Source organism: Ailuropoda melanoleuca, chromosome 8, assembly GCF_002007445.2.
Source record: "Ailuropoda melanoleuca isolate Jingjing chromosome 8, ASM200744v2, whole genome shotgun sequence".
NCBI classification, from domain to species: domain Eukaryota; kingdom Metazoa; phylum Chordata; class Mammalia; order Carnivora; family Ursidae; genus Ailuropoda; species Ailuropoda melanoleuca.
The window spans coordinates 4850780-4870604 of record NC_048225.1 but is presented as its reverse complement, the minus strand read 5'-3'; the positions used below and the strand labels follow the sequence as shown (position 1 = coordinate 4870604).

At 38.9% G+C, this 19825-nt stretch overlaps 1 protein-coding gene across 3 annotated transcripts in view; it reads left to right on the top strand.

Moving 5' to 3' along the window:
- The window catches only part of ALKBH8 (alkB homolog 8, tRNA methyltransferase), a 55475-nt gene that overhangs the window by 26224 nt on the left and 9426 nt on the right, over positions 1 to 19825 (top strand). For all 3 annotated transcript variants that reach the window (XM_034665687.1, XM_034665689.1, XM_034665688.1), the window contains exons 8-9: positions 5540 to 5646; positions 17059 to 17210. In XM_034665687.1, coding sequence (XP_034521578.1) covers positions 5540 to 5646; positions 17059 to 17210 — 259 coding nt within the window. The remainder of the gene's footprint in view (positions 1 to 5539; positions 5647 to 17058; positions 17211 to 19825) is intronic.

The following is a 19825-nucleotide window of genomic DNA, read 5'->3' as shown; positions in this document are numbered from 1 at the left end:
TGTATTTGGCGGTGGGGACGTGGAGATGGCAGCTTCTATTCATTCGGCAGCTGAGACCTAGTTCTGTAAGGCAGAGTTGTTTTGAGAGGTGGAATTTGCGGACATATGCTCTAAAGTAGATTTGTTTGTGGTATTTTCTTTTAAAATTTCAGCCTTGTTTTGCTAGTTTCACATGCCCAGTACTGCGGACAGGTTCCCAGGTATGTATGCTAAATGCACACGTGGAACCCAGCAGCGGGGGATTTTCATACCAGAAACGTCAGATGATGCTCTGCCCCTCACATCTGCTCTCAGTGGCAGTGAGAGGCCAGTGCGTTCGGCTGCAGTGCTATTTCGTTCCTGCATGTCCCAGTCGACGGACCACTTTGCTGTGCTGTAAAGCACCATCTTTATGTTCAAATACGGGACTGTTTCCCTTTCCTGACGAGAATACTGAGACCTGACCTTTATAATACTGCTCTTACTCCAGAACGAGGGAGAGGAGTTTGGTTTCTTTCAGTGATTTTCAAATGAGAGGCCCTGGGTCTTGTTCTTGCCATTGTTTCTTTCCTTTGAGTTTCACAAGACTTGGTTATCTTGAGATTCTGGTTTTCAAGAAATTTAGCAAATGTCAAGGCTCCTGTTTTTGTTGTTTGGAAACCTGTTTTGCTAGTAGGAGTCAAGGAAGGGAAACAGGTTGGTTTCAGTCTTGGATATTAACTTGCCTTAAGGAATGGAAACTGAGCAGGCTTATGTGGGAGGAGATGGAAAGGTCATTGACATCAGCTGCTGGTCTCGAACGTGTCCCAGACAAAATTCCTTTAGGTCCTCTGCCCTGGAATAATTTGGCATGTCAGCAGGCTTCTCTTCCAGCTACTTTTCAGCTGGGCAAAGTAGACTTCTAGGAGTGTCATTTTTGTAGAGAAACAGAACATTATATTTGTTTTACTAAAATGTTTTCAGTTCCTTGTCTCCCCCACAGTGGACTAACGATCTCATGATACGCTGGGATTCTGTATTTGTGATCCAAGGAGAGGATGTAAACAGACATTTTTGACATACCTGTAGTTCTTTGTCAGTAGTTTGTAGCTTCAGTCTTGTCCGCTTGCAATCGTGAGCGTGTCTCCTCTCCTTTCCCGCTTGTCCAGACATGGTAGACATGGCTGCAAGGAAGCGTGTGGAATCACCTGTTTGCTGTTTACAATAAAAAGCAAATTCTTACTACATTTGGGTCCAATGACAAGATCCAATACAGAAGATTTACTTTTGGCAGCCTGTGGGAAACAGGTGGACTTCTCTCTCTTCTGCTCCCTTCTTGGCTGTGGGATACTTTCTTCAGGCAAACAGAGTGACTTTGGACATTCGTCATTTGATGTGAATCACATGTCCTGCTTCACATCGTGTTGTCTCTTGTGTGTATGCCCTTCAGGGTTTCAGGAGGCTAACCGTCTCAGCCCCTTTCTAACCAGTAAGGATCCACATTAAATTTGTGTTCTTCTCCGAAGTGGTCCCAGGTGCAGTGTACTCTCCATTTTCCTGTTTAGCCGATGTGGAGATCTATTTATTTCATGTACTTTTCTGTCACGAATCTTTTCTTCACTTGAGTGATAGAGTGATGGCTGTGTCTGGGTTTTCATTCAGTTGTACTTTGGATGCGTAAAAGTTTTATAAGATCAGAAAGTCTAAGATTTTTTGTTTACTTGCTTTGAACTGAACATTATCCTCAGTCATGCCCCACAAGCTTGCTGGGACCTTGATCTTTATTGACTCTGCCATCTCGGAAAATAAGGAAAATAGGTAAAACTAAAAAGAGTAATTGGAAAGAAGGTCCTGTGGAGCGAAGCTGTCACAGGGCAGAATGATTCAGGAGTTGTGGGGAACATTATTGATTGTGAATCCTTGGTGAATTTTTTAAAAAGTCTTTTTCCTCTCTCTCCCCCTCTTTTTTTTTTTTTTTTTGGTCTCTTGAGCATTGTTCACTTAAGATAAAGATACTTTAAATATGATGATAGTGACAATATTTTATGATGGGCTTTTTAAGAAAAATTTAGTTTTCAAAGAAAATGTACATTTAATTTTATAAGTAAAAATTACTTTCTTAAATTAAAAAAACTGTACTTTCACATTAGATAACCTGTGAGGTAATAGAAAACATATATGTTTGTCTCTGTCCCCAGTTCCTGGCACAGAACTCCTGAAACACTTGTAAGCGATAGGAGTAGTAGGAGCGTTTTTTGTTCTAATGTTTGGTCATTCACCTGGGCTTCTGACACGGAGTTCCTAAATCCCTTGGAATATCCTGGGGGATGACAGTGTTTTTTGTTCTAATGAGATGACTCTTAGTGGGCTCCTGGATGAGGGCTGGTCACCAGAAAGACCAAGCTGGGGTTAGAAGCGTGGAATTTTCAGTCCTGTCTCCTATTCTCCAGGTGGAAGTGGGGCTGGAGATGGAGTTAATAATTGATCATGCCTATGTGATGAGGCCTCCATAAAAATCCCAATAGTATGGGATTCAGAGAGCTTCCAGGTTGATGAACGAACACATGGTGGTCCTAGGAGAGGGGCGCACCCGGAGAGGTCAGGGATGCTCTGTGCCCCTTCTCACATCCCTGCCCTGTGCCTCTCTTCCATCTGGATGTTCGTCTGTGTCCTTTATCATATCATTTTATAATGTTTTATAATAAACTGGTCAACAGTGAGTAAACTATTTTCCTGAGTTCTGTGAGGCTCTCTAGCAAACTGATAATGGTCATCAAGAGTAATAATAAGTATTGTGTATATTTTCTAACCTATATCCCATAATATTCGGCTTAGTTGGTAGTGTATTTTTCTTCCTTGAAACTTGGCTTCTGTATTCAGGACAAGTGTTTCCAAATTAATTAGTGTTATATTCATACTTGTCTTGTTAGTTCTAATCATTTGTTTAAACTAGGATTTCCCTATTTAAAATCATTACTCTCTGTCGATGGGAGGAAATGTGTTTGAATTTCACAAGTAAATAGGTACTATTTATTTGTCACACATATTGAGTGTTAATTAGCCAGAAACTGTAACCTCTCGGTGGGCAAGGACATGTCCCTCGCTCAACATTGTGGCCTTTGATATCTCAGACAATGAAAAATAAGTACTTACCTAAAGAATAAGCTGGAGTCTAGTCTCTCAGAGTATTTTCCCATCAACAGTTTTCATTCCCTTAAGCCACAAATGATTCTCTCTAACAAAATATTTAATAAATGTGCTCATTATTCTTTCCTATTTGTGGACCTTAGTGTTTCTTCAGAAACCTGAAACCTGTATGTACTGGTTTAAAAATGCATCACAGTGGCTTTTTCTCCTTTCTCCAACTTTTCTTTTCTTTTTTTAGTCTTTCTCTCTTTCTTTCTTTCTTTCTTTCTTTCTTTCTTTCTTTCTTTCTTTCTTTCTTTCTTTCTTCTCCTTCCTTCCCTCCCTTCCCCTCCCTTTTCCTTTTTCTCTTTCTTTCTTTCTTTCTTTCTTTCTTTCTTTCTTTCTTTCTTTCCTTCCTTCCTTCCTTCCTTCCTTCCTTCCTTCCTTCCTTCCTCTCTCTCTCTCTCTTCTTTCTCTTTTTTTCTTTCTTTTGCACAAGCAGAGGGAGCGGTGGGCAGAGGGAGAAGCAGGCTCCTCATTGAGCAGAACCCTGGGATCAGGTCTTGAGCCAAAGGTAAACGCTTAACCAGCTGAGCCACCCAGGCGTCCCTCTCCAACTTTTCAGTATGAAAATTTTCATACAAAAAAGTTGAAAGAATTGTACAACAAACACCTATATACCCACCACCTAGATTCTATAGTTAACATGTTAATATATTTGCTTTATCAAATATCTGTCTATCTGTCCATCCTCTTATTGGTATATTTTACTTATACATTTTGGGAAGTTGTGGGTGTCCATGCAGCACTTCACCCTGACAACTTCTGAATTCATCTGCAGTGTTATCAATAGAATGTTTTTAGAGTGTGTCTATTTTTAATTATATGTGATCATTTGGAACAGATAATTGTTAGAAAATGAAATGCTGTCATCTTACTTTATTTTCCATACTTGGAAGGGAAGAAAGCAGCTTAGATCTGTATAATTCTTTGTAGTTTATGAAGAATTCTCATGTCTGTTATCTAATTTGGACCAATAATATTGCTGATAGTAACAGTAGCTAACAGTTAACTGTGCCAGTTACCATGCTAACAGTTAACCTTTAACAAAGATGCTAGATTCTGCTCATCCCACTGATACTTGGTTGGCATATTTATTTTTCAAGGGGATTGATTTGTTCACTTAAAAATATTTTTTAGCCCTGTGGCATGCCTTTTAAATTCACATTTGTCAGCTGCTGCTATGTTTAGACTGAACTCTTTGGTGTTTGGGTTCCTGAGGACAAAAACAGTTTTTTTTTTTTAATTTTTTTATTTTAATGTTTTTTTATTATATTATGTTAGTCACCATACAGTACATCCCTGGTTTCTGATGTAAAGTTCGATGATTCATTAGTTGCGTATAACACCCAGTGCACCCATGCAATACGTGCCCTCCTTACTACCCGTCACCAGTCTATCCCATTCAAAAACAGTTTCTTGGGTGTTGTATCTTTATAGATTGTTATCCATAATATTTATCCAATAAATATCCAATAATATTTATCCAATAAATATCCAATAATATTTGAGCACAACTTAGGAGGAGTTGCTGAAAATATTCCTGTGTTCTTTGATTATCTCTTATAAATTAGCCTGTAATATCCAAAATGTTGAGTGACTTTAAAGGCAAAATGGGTTATATGAGAATAGGTATCTAATGGTTGTTTGGGGGGTTATTAATTTTTAATATCCTATGAATAATTACAGCTGCTGTTTTTTATATTTATTGTGTGCCAGATTCCTTATTTTGCATTATATTTTTAATTCACGTAACCAGCCTTTAAGGGCTAAGGACCTGAGGCATGGAGGGGTTAAGTGGCTTGTCCTGAGTCATGTGGCTACAAATGGAAGAGTCAGGAATGAGCGTTTCAGCTCCAAGTCCTAGCATTTGACCACCGCCTTAGTGTTTTGTATCCTCAGACCACCTGCGTCATAATTTCCTGGGGTAATTGTTAGAAATGCAGACTCCTGAGCCTCATCCTAGACCTGCTGAGTTAGAACCTGTGGATGAAATATGTGTTTTAGTCATTCATTGATTTTTTTTCAAGAATTTATTTTATTTATTATCTTAGAGAGATAGTACAGGAGGAGGGACAGAGGGAGAGACAGAATCTCAAGCACATTCCCTGTTGAGTGCAGAGCCCATCGTGGTGCTTGATCCCAGGACCCTGAGATCATGACCTGAGCCAAAATCAAGAGTCAGACGCTTAACTGACTAAGCCACTTGGGTGCCCCATTCAGTTGATTTTTATGTGCTCTGAAGTTTGAGGACCACTCCCCTATGCTCTTCTAGAAGAAGCATTATCACGTCTTAATCTCTATTAACCTAGAAAGATAGCCAGAATCAATCATACTTGTTCTTGGAATACATGGTGTTTTGGATTCATCTTTATGCATTCATTTTTCCTTCAAGATTGTCATGGATTTTAAGCACCCAGATGGTGTCACAGTGCCAGTCATGTTGCCTCGTCGGAGTTTGCTGGTGATGACCGGAGAATCTAGATACCTCTGGACACATGGGTATGTATCTAAATGACCTTAGTGGCAGAATACCTCTTGCTTTGTGAGAGTTCTCAGTCTTTCCTGCTTGAGCCACCAGAATTGCGCCCCTTATCTGCACATTGAGGTTTCCAGGTTTCAACCCCCACGGACATCTGTGCCCTTTTATGGTAAATAGTGACCTTTTATTTTGATGAAATTCAATTTTAATGGAAGGTTGCAAGCATGGTATAATGAACTCCCTTCACCTTTCACCTAGATTTACCAATTGTGAATATTTGACCATGTATTTTATTGATCTCATATGTTACCATTGTTATTACTATTGCTAAATCATTTGAGAGTAAGTTGCAGACATTATGATCCTTTACTCTTACACCCTTCATTGCGTATTTCCTGAGAGCAGGGATATTCGTTATATCAGGGGTTGGCAAACTATGACTCATTGGCCAAATTCAGCCCTGAGCCTGCTTTGTGCGGCTCTTGAGCCAAGAGTGGTTTTTATATTTTTATTTGTATTTTTTAATTTATTTATGATTATTATGATTATGATTGTTAAATGGTTTTTACGTTTTTAAAGTGTTCTTAAAAAAAAACAGTGGAGAATAGAAACTGTATGTGGCCCTTTTTACCTAAAAATGTTTACTATTTGGCCCTGTTTTACAGAAGAAGTTTGCCAACCCCTATGATGCAAAACCTCTATACAACTCAAATTCAGAAACATCAACATCGATAAAAATACTCTTCCACAATCCATCTTCAGATTCCGCTAGTTGTACTTATACTATAGTACTGTCGAAGACTGCCAGCACTTACAGGAGCAAAACCAGATTTCACCGAGGGACTATTGCAGTAGGAGACAAGGGATGGCAGTATAGAACTGGGCTGGATTCCACATACAACAGGAAAAGTCGGAATAGATAGCCGAGGGGGTGGCGGCGGGGCTGGGGCAGCGCCAGTGGGTGGCGGGCATGCCCAGGATGAGCCCAGTTGGGCTCAGGGGAGTCCGACTAAAGTTTGGTCAAGCAGAGAATCTTTGTTAGTGGTTTGTAGTACACTGTCCCTCTGATCCAGGACTCCGTCTGTGACTCTGATTAGTTGTCATTTCTCTGCAGTCTTCCTTACTTGGAAACAATTCCTCAACTTCTCTTTGTCTTTCTGATGTTGGCACATTTAAGGGGACCAGTTATTTTATGGACTGGTCCTCAATTTGAGTTTGTTTGATTGAACCTATCTCAAAGAAATGGGTTATGCACTTTCGGCAAGAACATAGCTTTAGCCTTTAGAGGAGAAGCATCTATAATTTACGTACCTTCTGCTAAAATTTACGTACCTTCTGCTGAAAATACTGCTGAGTTCTGTGCTTGTTAATAATGTCCTGCTTGGAGATTTTTAACTGACGCATTTAAGAAATCAAGGAGGTGAACACATAAATGATTCTGTAACAGGTCCTGAATGTGAACCGTAAAAACAGATGGCCTGATTTTGAGCAATGAGGCTTAAATTTACCTGATGTGCTTTTCATGGCCATCTAAAATATTTTCACTTACAGTAAATGAAAATGGTGAGATGATCCAGTGGTTTCAGGTATTTCTAGAACTGAGAATATTCACATTTTCTTTTTTTAAGTTTAAGTGTTTTTATGATCGGTACATTTAAACTTAAGAGTAATGGTATTTCAGCAAATACAAAATGAAAAATTACTTTTCATAGGCCTGTGTTATAACAGGTTTTTTTTTTAAATTTTATTTTATTATATTATGTTAATCACCATACAGTACATCCCCAGATTCCGATGTAAAGTTTGGCTTCATTAGTTGCGTATAACACCCAGTGCACCATGCAATACGTGCCCTCCTTACTACCCATCACCAGTCTATCCCATTCCCCCACCCCCTCCCCTCTGAAGTCTTCAGTTTGTTTCTCATAGTCCATAGTCTCTCATGTTTCATTCCCCCTTCTGATTACCCCCCTTTTCTTTATCCCTTTCTTCCCCTACCGATCCTCCTAGTTCTTATGTTCCATAGATGAGAGAAATCATATGATAATTGTCTTTCTCTGCTTGACTTATTTCACTTAGCATTATCTCCTCCAGTGCCGTCCATGTTGCAGCAAATGTTGAGAATTCGTTCTTTCTGATAGCTGAGTAATATTCCATTGTATATATGGACCACAGCTTCTTAATCCAGTCATCTGTTGAAGGGCATCTCGGCTCCTTCCATGATTTGGCTATTGTGGACAATGCAGCTATGAACATTGGGGTGCATATGGCCCTTCTCTTTACTACGTCTGTATCTTTGGGGTAAACACCCAGTAGTGCAATGGCTGGGTCATAGGGTAGTTCAATTTTTAACTTTTTAAGGGACCTCCACACTGTTTTCCAGAGTGGCTGTACCAACTTGCATTCCCACCAACAATGTAGGAGGGATCCCCTTTCTCCACATCCTCTCCAACAATTGTTGTTTCTTGCCTTGTCTATCTTTGCCATTCTAACTGGCGTAAGGTGGTATCTCAGTGTGGTTTTGATTTGAATTTCCCTGATGGCTAATGATTTTGAACATTTTTTCATGTGTCTGTTAGCCATTTGTATGTCTTCATTGGAAAAGTGTCTGTTCATATCTTCTGCCCATTTTATGATTTGTTTATTTGTTTCTCGTGTATTGAGTTTGAGAAGTTCTTTGTAGATCTTGGATACCAGTCCTTTATCTGTGGTGTCCTTTGCAAATATATTCTCCCATTCCGTGGGCTGTCTCTTAGTTTTTTTGACTGTTTCCTTGGCTGTGCAGAAGCTCTTTATCCTGATAAAGTCCCATAAGTTCATTTTATCTTTTATTTCTCTTGCCTTTGGCGATGTGTCGTGAAAAAGGTTGCTCTGGCCGATGTCATAGAAGTTGTTGCCTATGTTCTCCTCTAGAATTTTGATGGATTCCTGTCTCACATTGAGGTCTTTCATCCATTTGGAGTTTATTTTTGTGTATGGTGTGAGAGAGTGGTCAAGTTTCATTCTTTTGCATGTAGCTGTCCAATTTTCCCAGCACCATTTATTGAAGAGACTGTCTTTTTTCCACCGGATGTTTTTTCCTGCTTTATCAAAGATTAGTTGCCCAAAGAGCCGAGGGTCCATTTCTGGGTTCTCTATTCTGTTCCATTGGTCGATGTGTCTGTTTTTGTGCCAGTACCATGCTGTCTTTGTGATCACAGCTTTGTAGTACAGCTCGAAATCCGGCATTGTGATGCCCCCAGCTTTGTTTTTCCTTTTCAACAGTTCCTTGGAGATTCTGGGCCTTTTCTGTTTCCATACAAATTTAAGGACTATTTGTTCCAGTTCTTTGAAAAATGTCCTCGGTATTTTGATCGGGATAGCATTGAAAGTGTAGATTGCTCTGGGTAGTATGGACATTTTAACTATGTTAATTCTTCCAATCCATGAGCATGGAATATTTTTCCATCTTTTTATGTCTTCCTCAATATCTTTCAAAAGTGATCTATAGTTTCTAGGATATAGGTCCTTTACGTCTCTGGTTAAGTTAATTCCAAGGTAACGTATGGTTTTTGGTGTTATTGTAAATGGGATGGATTCCCTAATTTCTCTTTCTTCAGTCTCGTTATTCGTGTATAGAAATGCAACTGATTTCTGGGCATTGATTTTGTATCCTGCCACCTTACTGAATTGTTCTATAACTTCTAATAGTTTGGGAGTGGATTCCTTTGGGTTTTCCATATAGAGTATCATGTCATCTGCAAAGAGAGACAGTTTGACTTCTTCTTTGCCGATTTGGATACCTTTGATCCCTTTTTGTCTTCTGATTGCTGTTGCAAGGACTTCTAGTACTATGTTGAATAATAGTGGCGAGAGTGGGCATCCTTGTCGTGTTCCTGATCTTAAGGGAAAGGCTTCCAGCTTTTCCCCATTGAGAATAATGCTTGCAGTAGGCTTTTCATAGATGGCTTTTATGAGATTGAGAAATGTACCCTCTATTCCTACACTCTGAAGGGTTTTAATCAGGAAAGGATGCTGTATTTTGTCAAATGCTTTTTCTGCATCAATTGAGAGGATCATATGGTTCTTGAGTCTTTTCTTGTTGATATGATGTATCACATTGATTGATTTGCGAGTGTTGAACCATGCTTGCATCCCAGGTATGAATCCCACTTGGTCATGATGGATAATCCTTTTAATGTACTGTTGGATTCTATTAGCAAGGATCTTGTTGAGGATTTTGGCATCCATATTCATTAGAGAAATCGGTCTGTAATTCTCCTTTTTGAGGGGGTCTTTGCCTGGTTTGGGGATCAAGGTAATATTAGCCTCATAGAATGAGTTTGGTAGCTTTCCTTCTGTTTCTATTTTTTGAAATAGCTTTAGGAGAATAGGTATTATTTCTTCTTTGAATGTTTGGTAGAATTCCCCAGGAAAACCGTCTGGGCCTGGAGTTTTATTATTTGGAAGGTTGTTTATCACTGACTCAATTTCTTCATAGTTAATTGGCCTATTTAAGAAATCTATTTCTTCCTGTTTCAGTCTTGGTAGTTTATAGGTTTCCAGGAAGGCCTCCCATCTCTTCCAGATTGTTTAGTTTTTTGGCATATAGCTGTTGATAAAAGTTTCTAATAATCCTTGCAATTTCAATGGTTCTTTATTTTTTATTCAAGTATAATTAATATGTAGTGTTATATTAGTTTCAGTGTACAATATAATGATCTAATGTTTACTTTAAAATAAGAAAAGGTTGACAGACTCTGTCGTGTAAGGTTAATTCCAGACTCTCATTTCAGTCTAGTTCAGATTACTGTTGTAGCCACCACGGCTTAAATCAGAATGGCTGCCGGCAGCACCCGAGTCAAATCCAGCAGTCAGGCATGTTCTCTTTGGCTGGCGGTGGTGGTCCCTGTGGCAGCGTTTTTATAAATTGCATACATGTAAAAATCAGGAGCTTTCATCTAAAAATCTGAGCCTTCAGCTTCTTTTGAAAATTGGGCAGTCTGACAACATCGGGCCCTCGGATGCCTCGGGCCTGGTTGGAGACCATCTGTGGGCTTCTGTAGATGAGGCCTGCGTTCTCAAGCTCTCTGCAGTTCCAGCACGTTCTGTGGTGCCCCATGCTAGGGCTGAGCATCAGCTGTCACATAGCACTGTGCTTGCACTGTTTTGCTTATGTTGGGACAGAGCCGCTTGAAAATGAAATAAATCTTGTCTGCATTAGGAGTAGGAAATGGAAAGCTAAAATGAATGGGAAAGTTTTAAGAAAAGTGGAAGAGAACACTTTGTTGTTTTGAAATGAAACCGTTCATGTGTTTAACAGCGAACATTGTGTTTCTAGACAAACCCACGTGCTTCCCTCCTTGAGGTTATTCGACTGACTTGGCAGGCGTTTATCTATAAGTTTATTTAACTCCCCTTTTAAATTACTTTTGGAGCATTTTCTTTCTGCTGAGCCTTGTTCTCAAAGTTTCACACAATTAGCTCACTTAACTCATACAAGGCACAGTGGAAAGTTTGTTCTGTGGTTTTGTCCCCATTTTTAAAGGAAATTGGAGCATAAAGAGGTTATGTAACTTTTACAAAGTCACAAAACCATTAAGTGGCAGAGCCAAGATGAGAAGCCAGGCAGTCTGGCCTCAGGATCTGTGTCCTTAACCTTGTGGTTCCAGCTGGCCTTGATTGCTCCCTCTCCTCCAAATTCATGCTGTGCCCTCTGGCCTTTACTCTTGCGCCAGCCCTCAGTGCAATAGATTTCCTTTTACTTTGTTTTTAACATAGAGCTCAGCTCTTACTTCCTTATAGTATGTAAAACCTTTTCTGGGTACATTAGCCTGAAATAATTTCTCCCTTGAATTCCTAAAGATTGTATTGTCGTCTTCTACCTTGAGATGTCTCTTCTATCGAACTATTATTTAAATCTAAAAAACGTTTTTATCTTTTTATTTCATTTTTTTTTCACCTAGATTATTAATTTGAGTAGGGAGAGAAAAAAAGATGTTCAGTAATGTTTAAAGAATTCATTAATCTTTAACGTATGGATTACCTATTCCTAAAAATCTGAGATTGGTGCCGAAAGGAGTTAAGTACTGCTTGGCCTTTGTCTAAGATTTAATTCTAGGCAAGTAAAGAAATTGACTTAAAAAGCCTGTGATAGAGAACTACTGGTCCTCAAGAGGGAAATTTATTTGCTGATAAGAGTTTCAAGATACTCATTGTTGTGAACTATCATGACTGTGTATAATACCATAGTTTTACTCATTTTCCTCTATCAGGGTAACAGTCATATAAATTCAGGCAATGTTTGCTTTCTTTTACTTCTAAAAAAATTACCTTTGATGCAAGCTCTTTTAAAAGAGCCACTCTCCTTATGTGTTTTATGAGACCAGCATTACCCTTACACCAAAACATGTCAAGGACGTTACTATAGGAGAAAATTACAGACCAATGTCTCTCATAACAGAGGTGAAAAAACATCCTTAATAAAACAGGAGAAAATCCAGTTGTATGATACATAAAAAAGAAAGTACATCATGACCAAGTAGAGTTTATCCCAGGACTGCAAGATTGGCTTAACATTTTGAAACCAAGCCATGTAATTCAAGACATAAAAAGAACAAAAGTGAAAAAAATATTCAATCATCTTGATTGATGCAGAAAATGTATTTGACAGAATTCAGCATCCGCTCATGATAAAAACTTGGCAAAGTAGGACAAGAAGGAAACTTTTTCAAGCTGATAAAGGGCATTTGTAAAAAACCCACAGCTGACAGTGTATTTAATGGTGAAATGTTGAATGCCTTTTCCTAAGATACCCAACAGGGCAGGGATGTCTGCTCTTGCCACCTCTTTTTAATATTACAGTGGGTGTTTTACATAGTATAATAAGTCAAGGAAAATAAATAACAATCATAGGGATTTGAAAGGAAGAAGTAAAACTCTTTATGATTGTGGGTGTAGAAAATCCTAGGAAGTCTACAAAACAAGCGTTAGAACTAAAAAGCGAATATAGCAGGGTTGTAGCCTACTAGGTCAATATTCAAAAAGTAGTTTTTGAAAAATGAAATAAAATGCTTTTTAAAATATACATACCGCATTTTCTTTCTTCATTCCTCCATTGATGGACACTTAGGTTGTTTCCATGTCTTGGCTGTTGTAAATGATGCACAGTGACCATGGGATGCAGATATCTTTCCAAGTTAGTGTTTTTATTTCCTTTGGATAAGGATCTTGTAGTAGAATTGCTAGATCACAGGGTAGTTCTGTTTTTAAGTTTTGAGACATCTCCATACTGTTTTCCACAACAGCTGCACAAATGACATTCCCACCAGCAGTGCCCGTGAGTTCCTTTTCTCTACACTCTCGCCAACACTTGTGATTTCTTATCTTTTTGATAATAGCCACTGCAGCAGGTATGAGGGGATACCTCAGTGGGGGTTTTGATTTGTATTCCGCTGATGATCAGTGATACTGAGCACATTTTCATGTGCCTGTTGACCGTCTGTATATATCCTTTGGAAAAATGTCTATTCAGATCCTCTGTCCATTTTTTAAACGGTTTGTTTTTTGCTATTGAGTTGTGGGAGTTCTTTATATGTTTTAGATATTAATCCCTTACCAGATAGATAATTTAAAATATTTTTTCTCATTCTGTAGGTGGCTATTTCATTTTGTTGGTGGTTTCCTTCATTGTGCATAAGGTTTTCAGTTTGGTGTAGTCCCACTTGTTTATTTTTGCTTTTGTTGCCTTTTGGGAATTCTAACAACAGATTGAAGAAATAGTATAGTGATGACAAAATGAAAATTGAGAACTGAAATACATTACATTTTTTCATTTTAGGATCAAATCCATTTTAATTATATGGCTGAACTTTCTCTTTTTTAGATGTGTTGAAAAAACTTACCTGGCCCCCGATAAAGAGAAATCAACAACCTAAATATAAAATTATGCTTTTTAATAATTTGCTAAGATCTTTCAGGCTTAGCACATTCCCTCTGGCTGTAAAACCCACCTCTGTAGGGGATAGATTAGCTAGGGTATATGAAGCAGAAAACTTCTAAGATTTAAATCTTAGGAATAAATTTAATGAAAGTTGTGCAACACATATACACTGAAAATCATGAAACACTGCTGAGAGAAATTACAGAAGACCAAAATGAATGAAGAGGTAGAGATGCCATGATCAGGGATAGGAACTTAATATTATTAAGATATCAATTGTCCCAAGCTGATCTGATGTTTCAGTGTAATTCCAATTAGAAATCTTAAGATTTTTTAATAGAAATTGATGAGCAGGGGCGCTGGGTGGCTCAGTTGGTTAGGCAGCTACCTTCAGCTCGGGTCGTGATTCTGGGGTCCTGGGATCGAGCCCCACATTGGGCTCCCTGCCCAGGGAGCCTGCTTCTCTCTCTCCCCCTCTGCCTGCAGCTCGCCCCACTCGTGCTCACTCTCTCTCTCTCCTCTGTGTCAAATAAATAAAATTAAAAAAAAGAAATTGATGAGCAGATTCTAAAATTTATAAGGAAATGTTCTTGAAGCAGAACAGTGTTAAAGGATTTATTTTACCTGGTTTTTAAAATTTACTAAAGCTACATAATCGAAAAGTGTATGGGATGTCCAGGTGGCTCAGTCGGTTAAATATCTGACTCTTGATCTCAGCTCAGGTCTTGATCTCAGGGTTTTGAGTTCAAGCCCCACAATGGGCTCCATGCTGGATGTGGAGCCTGCTTGAACAAAAAGAAAAGAGAGAGAGAGAAAAAAAAGAATGTAGTGTTGGTGTATAGACAGACCAGTGGGGCAGAATATATCCACATATATAAGATCAGTTGATTTTTTTTTTTTTTTTTGACAGAGAGAGTGAGTACACGTACGGGGAGTAGCAGACAGAAGGAGAGGGAGAAGCAGGCTCCCCACTGAGCAAGGAGCCCCAAGTGGGACTTGATCCCAGGACCCTGAGATCATGACCCGAGCTGAAAGCAGACACTTAACCAACTGAACCACCCAGGCGCCCCAAGGTCAGTTGATTTTTGACAAAGACACCAATGCAATTCAGTGTGGAAAGGAAATTTATGAACAGGTGGTGCTGGAACAATTGGATGTCCATGTGGAAATAAAATGAACCATGATCTGCCTCACATCATTTACAAAGAGTAATATGAGGTAGATCATAGATTTTCTTCAAAGATTTATTTATTTATTTTGAGAAAGAAAGCCCGAGCATGAGTGAGCTGGGGGAGGGGCAGAGGGAGAGGGAGAGAGGGAGCGAGAATCCCAAGCAGACTTTCCACTGAGGATGGAGCCCAACCTGGGGCTCGATCTCATGACCCTGAGATCATGAACTAATTCGAAATCAAGAGTTGGATGCTTAACCGACTGAGCTACCCAGGTTCCCCATTGTAGAGCATAGATTTAAATGTAAAATTGAAACTTATAAAACACCTAGAAGAAAACACAAGAGAATATTTTTGCAACCTTGGGGTAGGCAAAGTTTTTTAGAGAAAGATTTTAGAACACACTATATATATATAAAAAAAAGATGAACTGCATCAAAATTAGAAACTTACTCGTCAAAAAATATCATTTAAAAAATGAAAAAGCATGCCACACATGGGAAAAAAATATCCAGAATCCATATATCTAACGAAGGTTTGGGCTTAAGATTTGAACAGATCCTTCACCAAAAAAAGTATTAATGAATGGCTAATAAGCACCCGAAAAGATATACAACATCATTATTCATCAGAGTGGTGCAAATTAAAACCACAATTTCAGGGGCGCCTTGGTGGCTTAGCTGGTAAAGCATCCGACTCTTGGTTTTGGCTTAGGCTATGATCTCCTGGGTCTTGAGATAGGGCTGCAGGCTCAGTGGGGAGTCAGCTTAAAGATTCTCTCCTTCTGCTTCTCCCTCTACTCACACATGCACAATCACTCTCTCTCAAATGAATAAATAAATCTTAAAAAAAATCAAAACAAAACATCACAGTTTCATACCACTTGCCACTCACTAAAATGACTAAAATTAATCAGGTAATACCAAGTATTGGTGAGAATGTCAGGCAGCCTGGAACTGTTCCATTATCTGTTATTTTCTGATGTTGATGTCCTTGACCCTCAACTAGATTTCCCTTACTAAGAAAGATGTATTCAAAGCTACAATGATAATTATGTATTTGTCTATTTCTCCTGTTATTTTTTGTTCACTTTTTGCTTTATGTATTTTGAGGCCATGTTATTGGTTACATGCATACAAATATGTGTGGTTTTTATATATTCCTGTTGTATTGACACTGTTGTTATTATGAAATGTTCCTTTTCGGGGCGCCTGAGTGGCGCAGTTGGTTAGGCATTGGACTCTTGATCTCAGTTCAGGTCTTGCTCTCAGGGTCATGAGTTCAAGCCCCATGATGGGCTTCACACTGGGTGTGGAGCCTACATAAAAATATAAAATAAAATAAAAAAAGAAATGTCCCTTTTCATCTCTAGTAATATTTATTCCTTTGAAGCCTGCTTTGATTAGGATAGCTATACCACTTTTCTTTTGGTTTTGCTTGGAACATGCAAAATACTTGTCTTCTGTATGTTATATATTTTTTCTTTTCTTTTTTTTTTTTTTTTTAAGATTTTATTTATTTGAGGGAGAGAGAGAGAGGCAGAGATAGTGACAGAGATAGCGGGAGAGAACACAAGTGGGGAGGAGAGGGAGAAGCAGGCTCCCCACTGAGCAGGGAGTCCGACATGGGGCTGGATCCCAGGACCCCCGGATCATGACCTGAGCTGAAGGCAGACGCGCAATTGACTGAGCCACTCAGGTGCCCCTGTATCTTTTTTTTTTTTCTATCTTGATATTCAACCATTCTATGTCCTTATTTTAAAGTGGGTGCCTCTTGTAATCAGCATGTAATTGAATTTTATTTTTTTAACCCATTCTGACATTCTTTGTTCTTTAATTGGATGTTGTAGTCGTTTTACATTTGCATAATTATTGATTGGATTTAAGTTTATTGTTTATGTGTTTCGCCTTTGCTCTATCTGTTCCTTTTTTTTTCTCTTTCTCAGAAATGGTATTAATTAAGTATTTGTGGGCGGCTGGCTGGCTCAGTCAGAGGAGTATGCGACTCTTGATCTTGGGGTTCTGAGTTCATGCCCCGCATTGGGTGTAGACATTACTTAAAAATCTTAAAAAAATAAATAAATATTTGTTATTTTTCTATTTGCATTTCTTGAATAATTTGTTATTGTACATTCTTTTAATATGATTACCCTGAAGTTAACTTCTTAAAAAATACAGACTTCTATTTCTTTGTTTTTTCTACAATGCTTAACAATTTGGGGAATCCAGCAGTTATTTGCCATAAATTCTTCTAAATTTGCTGTTCCCTTAATATTTTTAAAAGGACATGAAATATTTTTATGGATACGATGTTAAATAAATTATTTTGACTGTCGTTTTTAGAATCACACCCAGAAAATTTGATACTGTTCAAGCATCCAAGGGTCACAAAAGTGGAATTATCACCAGTGATGTTGGAGACTTAACTTTAAGCAAGAGGGGAATACGGACATCATTTACATTGAGGAAAGTGAGGCAAACACCTTGTAATTGTAGTAAGTATATAATTTTGGTTCCACTGTAAAATGGAGTAAATCTAGTGTAAAAATCTTTTAAAGTCCCATCAGAACCAAGGAGAGCTTTGTCTTAACTTGTCTAATGGCATTTCTCATATTTGCATAGTGTTGTTCTTAATGTAGATTTTTCTTTTTTCTTTTTTTTTTTTTTTTTTAAGATTTTATTATTTATTCGACAGAGATAGAGACAGCCAGCGAGAGAGGGAACACAAGCAGGGGGAGTGGGAGAGGAAGAAGCAGGCTCCCAGCAGAGGAGCCTGACGTGGGGCTCGATCCCATAACGCCGGGATCACGCCCTGAGCCGAAGGCAGACGCTTAACCGCTGTGCCACCCAGGCGCCCCTAATGTAGATTTTTCTTAACTGCCCCCATTGAGTTTATATTCCTTGAAGGCAGGGACTGCATTTTATTCATCTTTATTTTTCCTAACTATAGTACTTAGCCATAGTTGGACGCCAAGTAAACTTTTTTTTACATTGAAGTCACAGTTATAAGAGTGCTAAATAAAATTGTAGGACGTTAAAATATCACTTGTACAAAAATAGGTTTTATTGGAAATAGCTTGCTTGTCAGGTTTCTAAATTACTTCTCATTAACCCAACAAGGAAGTTAGAGATGACAAATTGCTCCATAGTAAGTAGATAACTCTAGGGGGATAAACGGTGGTTTGTGTTTTGGTCAATTTGGAAATCTAGGAGGGAATAACAGAAATGCTGAAAAACTTGTCAAAAGGATGTTATTTTGAATTGTCTATACGAGTACATCATGACCTGTATTTCTTGGACTCATTGAATAAAAATCTCTTTCATTTTTTAAATAGTATCTGTTAGGAAACTTGAAATTGTTATATTTGATATCTTTTTTTTTAATAAGATTTTGCTAAATCTTATATCTTGATGTTAGTGAAGCTTAAAACAGATTTTTGTTTCTTTTGCTAAAGGTGTCATTGAGGCCTTGAAACATCAAATTTTTTTTATCAATTAAAAAAAGTGTATTTCATATTTGTTGAGTGTCTGACACTGTCCGTAGTTTTACAAGATACTGAAAAATAAAGCGTGACTCCTGTTCTCGAGAAACCTGAGGTCTAGCTGGAGAGAGAAGCTAGTTTTCTGCAGAGATTTCTTTGCTGTGGACGTTACTTGAATGTAAGGCCTGTTGTAGAAGCTCTAATGTATATTCAGTTTACAGATGTTTTTCACGTTTGAGGTTTTTTGGATACTTTTGGTCAAAATTTGTGAATTTTTAAGGATTAGGATTGATCCTTCCTTTAGATTACTTAGCTGTTTATAATTTCTAAAAGAATAACGTGTTACTAGGGCCGTTTTAGGGTCATTGTAGCGCGTGCGGTAGTGTAATCCTGATGTGCCCAAGATACAACGTAACCCATCTGCTGGGATCTGCATGTGTTAGAGCCGTCAGGTTTTCTTAAATGTCCACATGAAATGTTTAGAGCTGCCCTTCACACAGTAGCAAAGACTAGCTCTCTCCCACCCCTTTCTTAGGGTTCGGCACCCTCTGATCAGAGTTGGGAGAATTCCTGAGGCCGTGAGGGTTGCAGCCCACTTCTGAGCTGCCACATGACTTCTCATGATTGCCTTTGTCCTGACTGTGGCTTCTCTGGGAGCACCGCTCCTCCTCCTGTATTTCCTGCAGTAAAAGGATGTGTCTCATAGACTTCGGCCGAAGATAAAGGGAAATTACAGTGTAGCAGAGAACAGGCAAGGATTTAAAATGAGTGTTAGACGGGGCGCCTGGGTGTCTCAGTCGTTGGGCGTCTGCCTTCGGCTCAGGGCGTGATCCCACCGTCCTGGGATCGAGCCCCACATCGGGCTCCTCTGCTATGAGCCTGCTTCTTCCTCTCCCACTCCCCCTTCTTGTGTTCCCTCTCTCGCTGGCTGTCTTTCTCTCTGTCAAATAAATAAATAAAATCTTAAAAAAAAAATGAGTGTTAGACATGATTGCAGGGAACAGGGAACAGCTGGAGCTTTCATTTAATTAGGATGTTAATTAGGATAACAGTGTATCCTCATTTTCCTTTCATCTCCTTGACTTGATGGTGTTCTCCTTAGGGTGTGCTGATTCTAGTGAAGGAGGTGACGCCTGTAGTCGCTGAGATTATGGGCTCGTGAGTCCCCCACCGGCTCCATGACTTACCATTCTTTGTCACTTCGGGATCATTACTTGGCATTCTGGGCTTCAGTGTCCTCATCTGTAAAAAGGACACAGCAGTACCATCTCATGGTGCTATTGTGAGACTTGAGACCATCCGTATAAACTGGTTCAAATAGTGTTCATTAAATGCTTGTGATCATAACCAAATGACACTTTGCTCCTAGGTCTCGTCGTTTTTCCAAGAGTGCTAGGGCCCCAGAACTCCTGTTTCCTTTGCTCACCAAGAGAAAAACCCTAACTCCTGTTAATTAAGCTCCCATCAAGATGCTTTCCTAAATGAAAGGACCCTTAATCCCAGGATGAACTAGGCATCTGCATTAGAAAGCCTGCAGAATTGCAGTTCATGTCTTGTTGCAGATGGATTTTCCCCCTTCTTTTTCTTTAGACCCCTCACACTTGTAATTGGACTCATTAGGTTAAGAG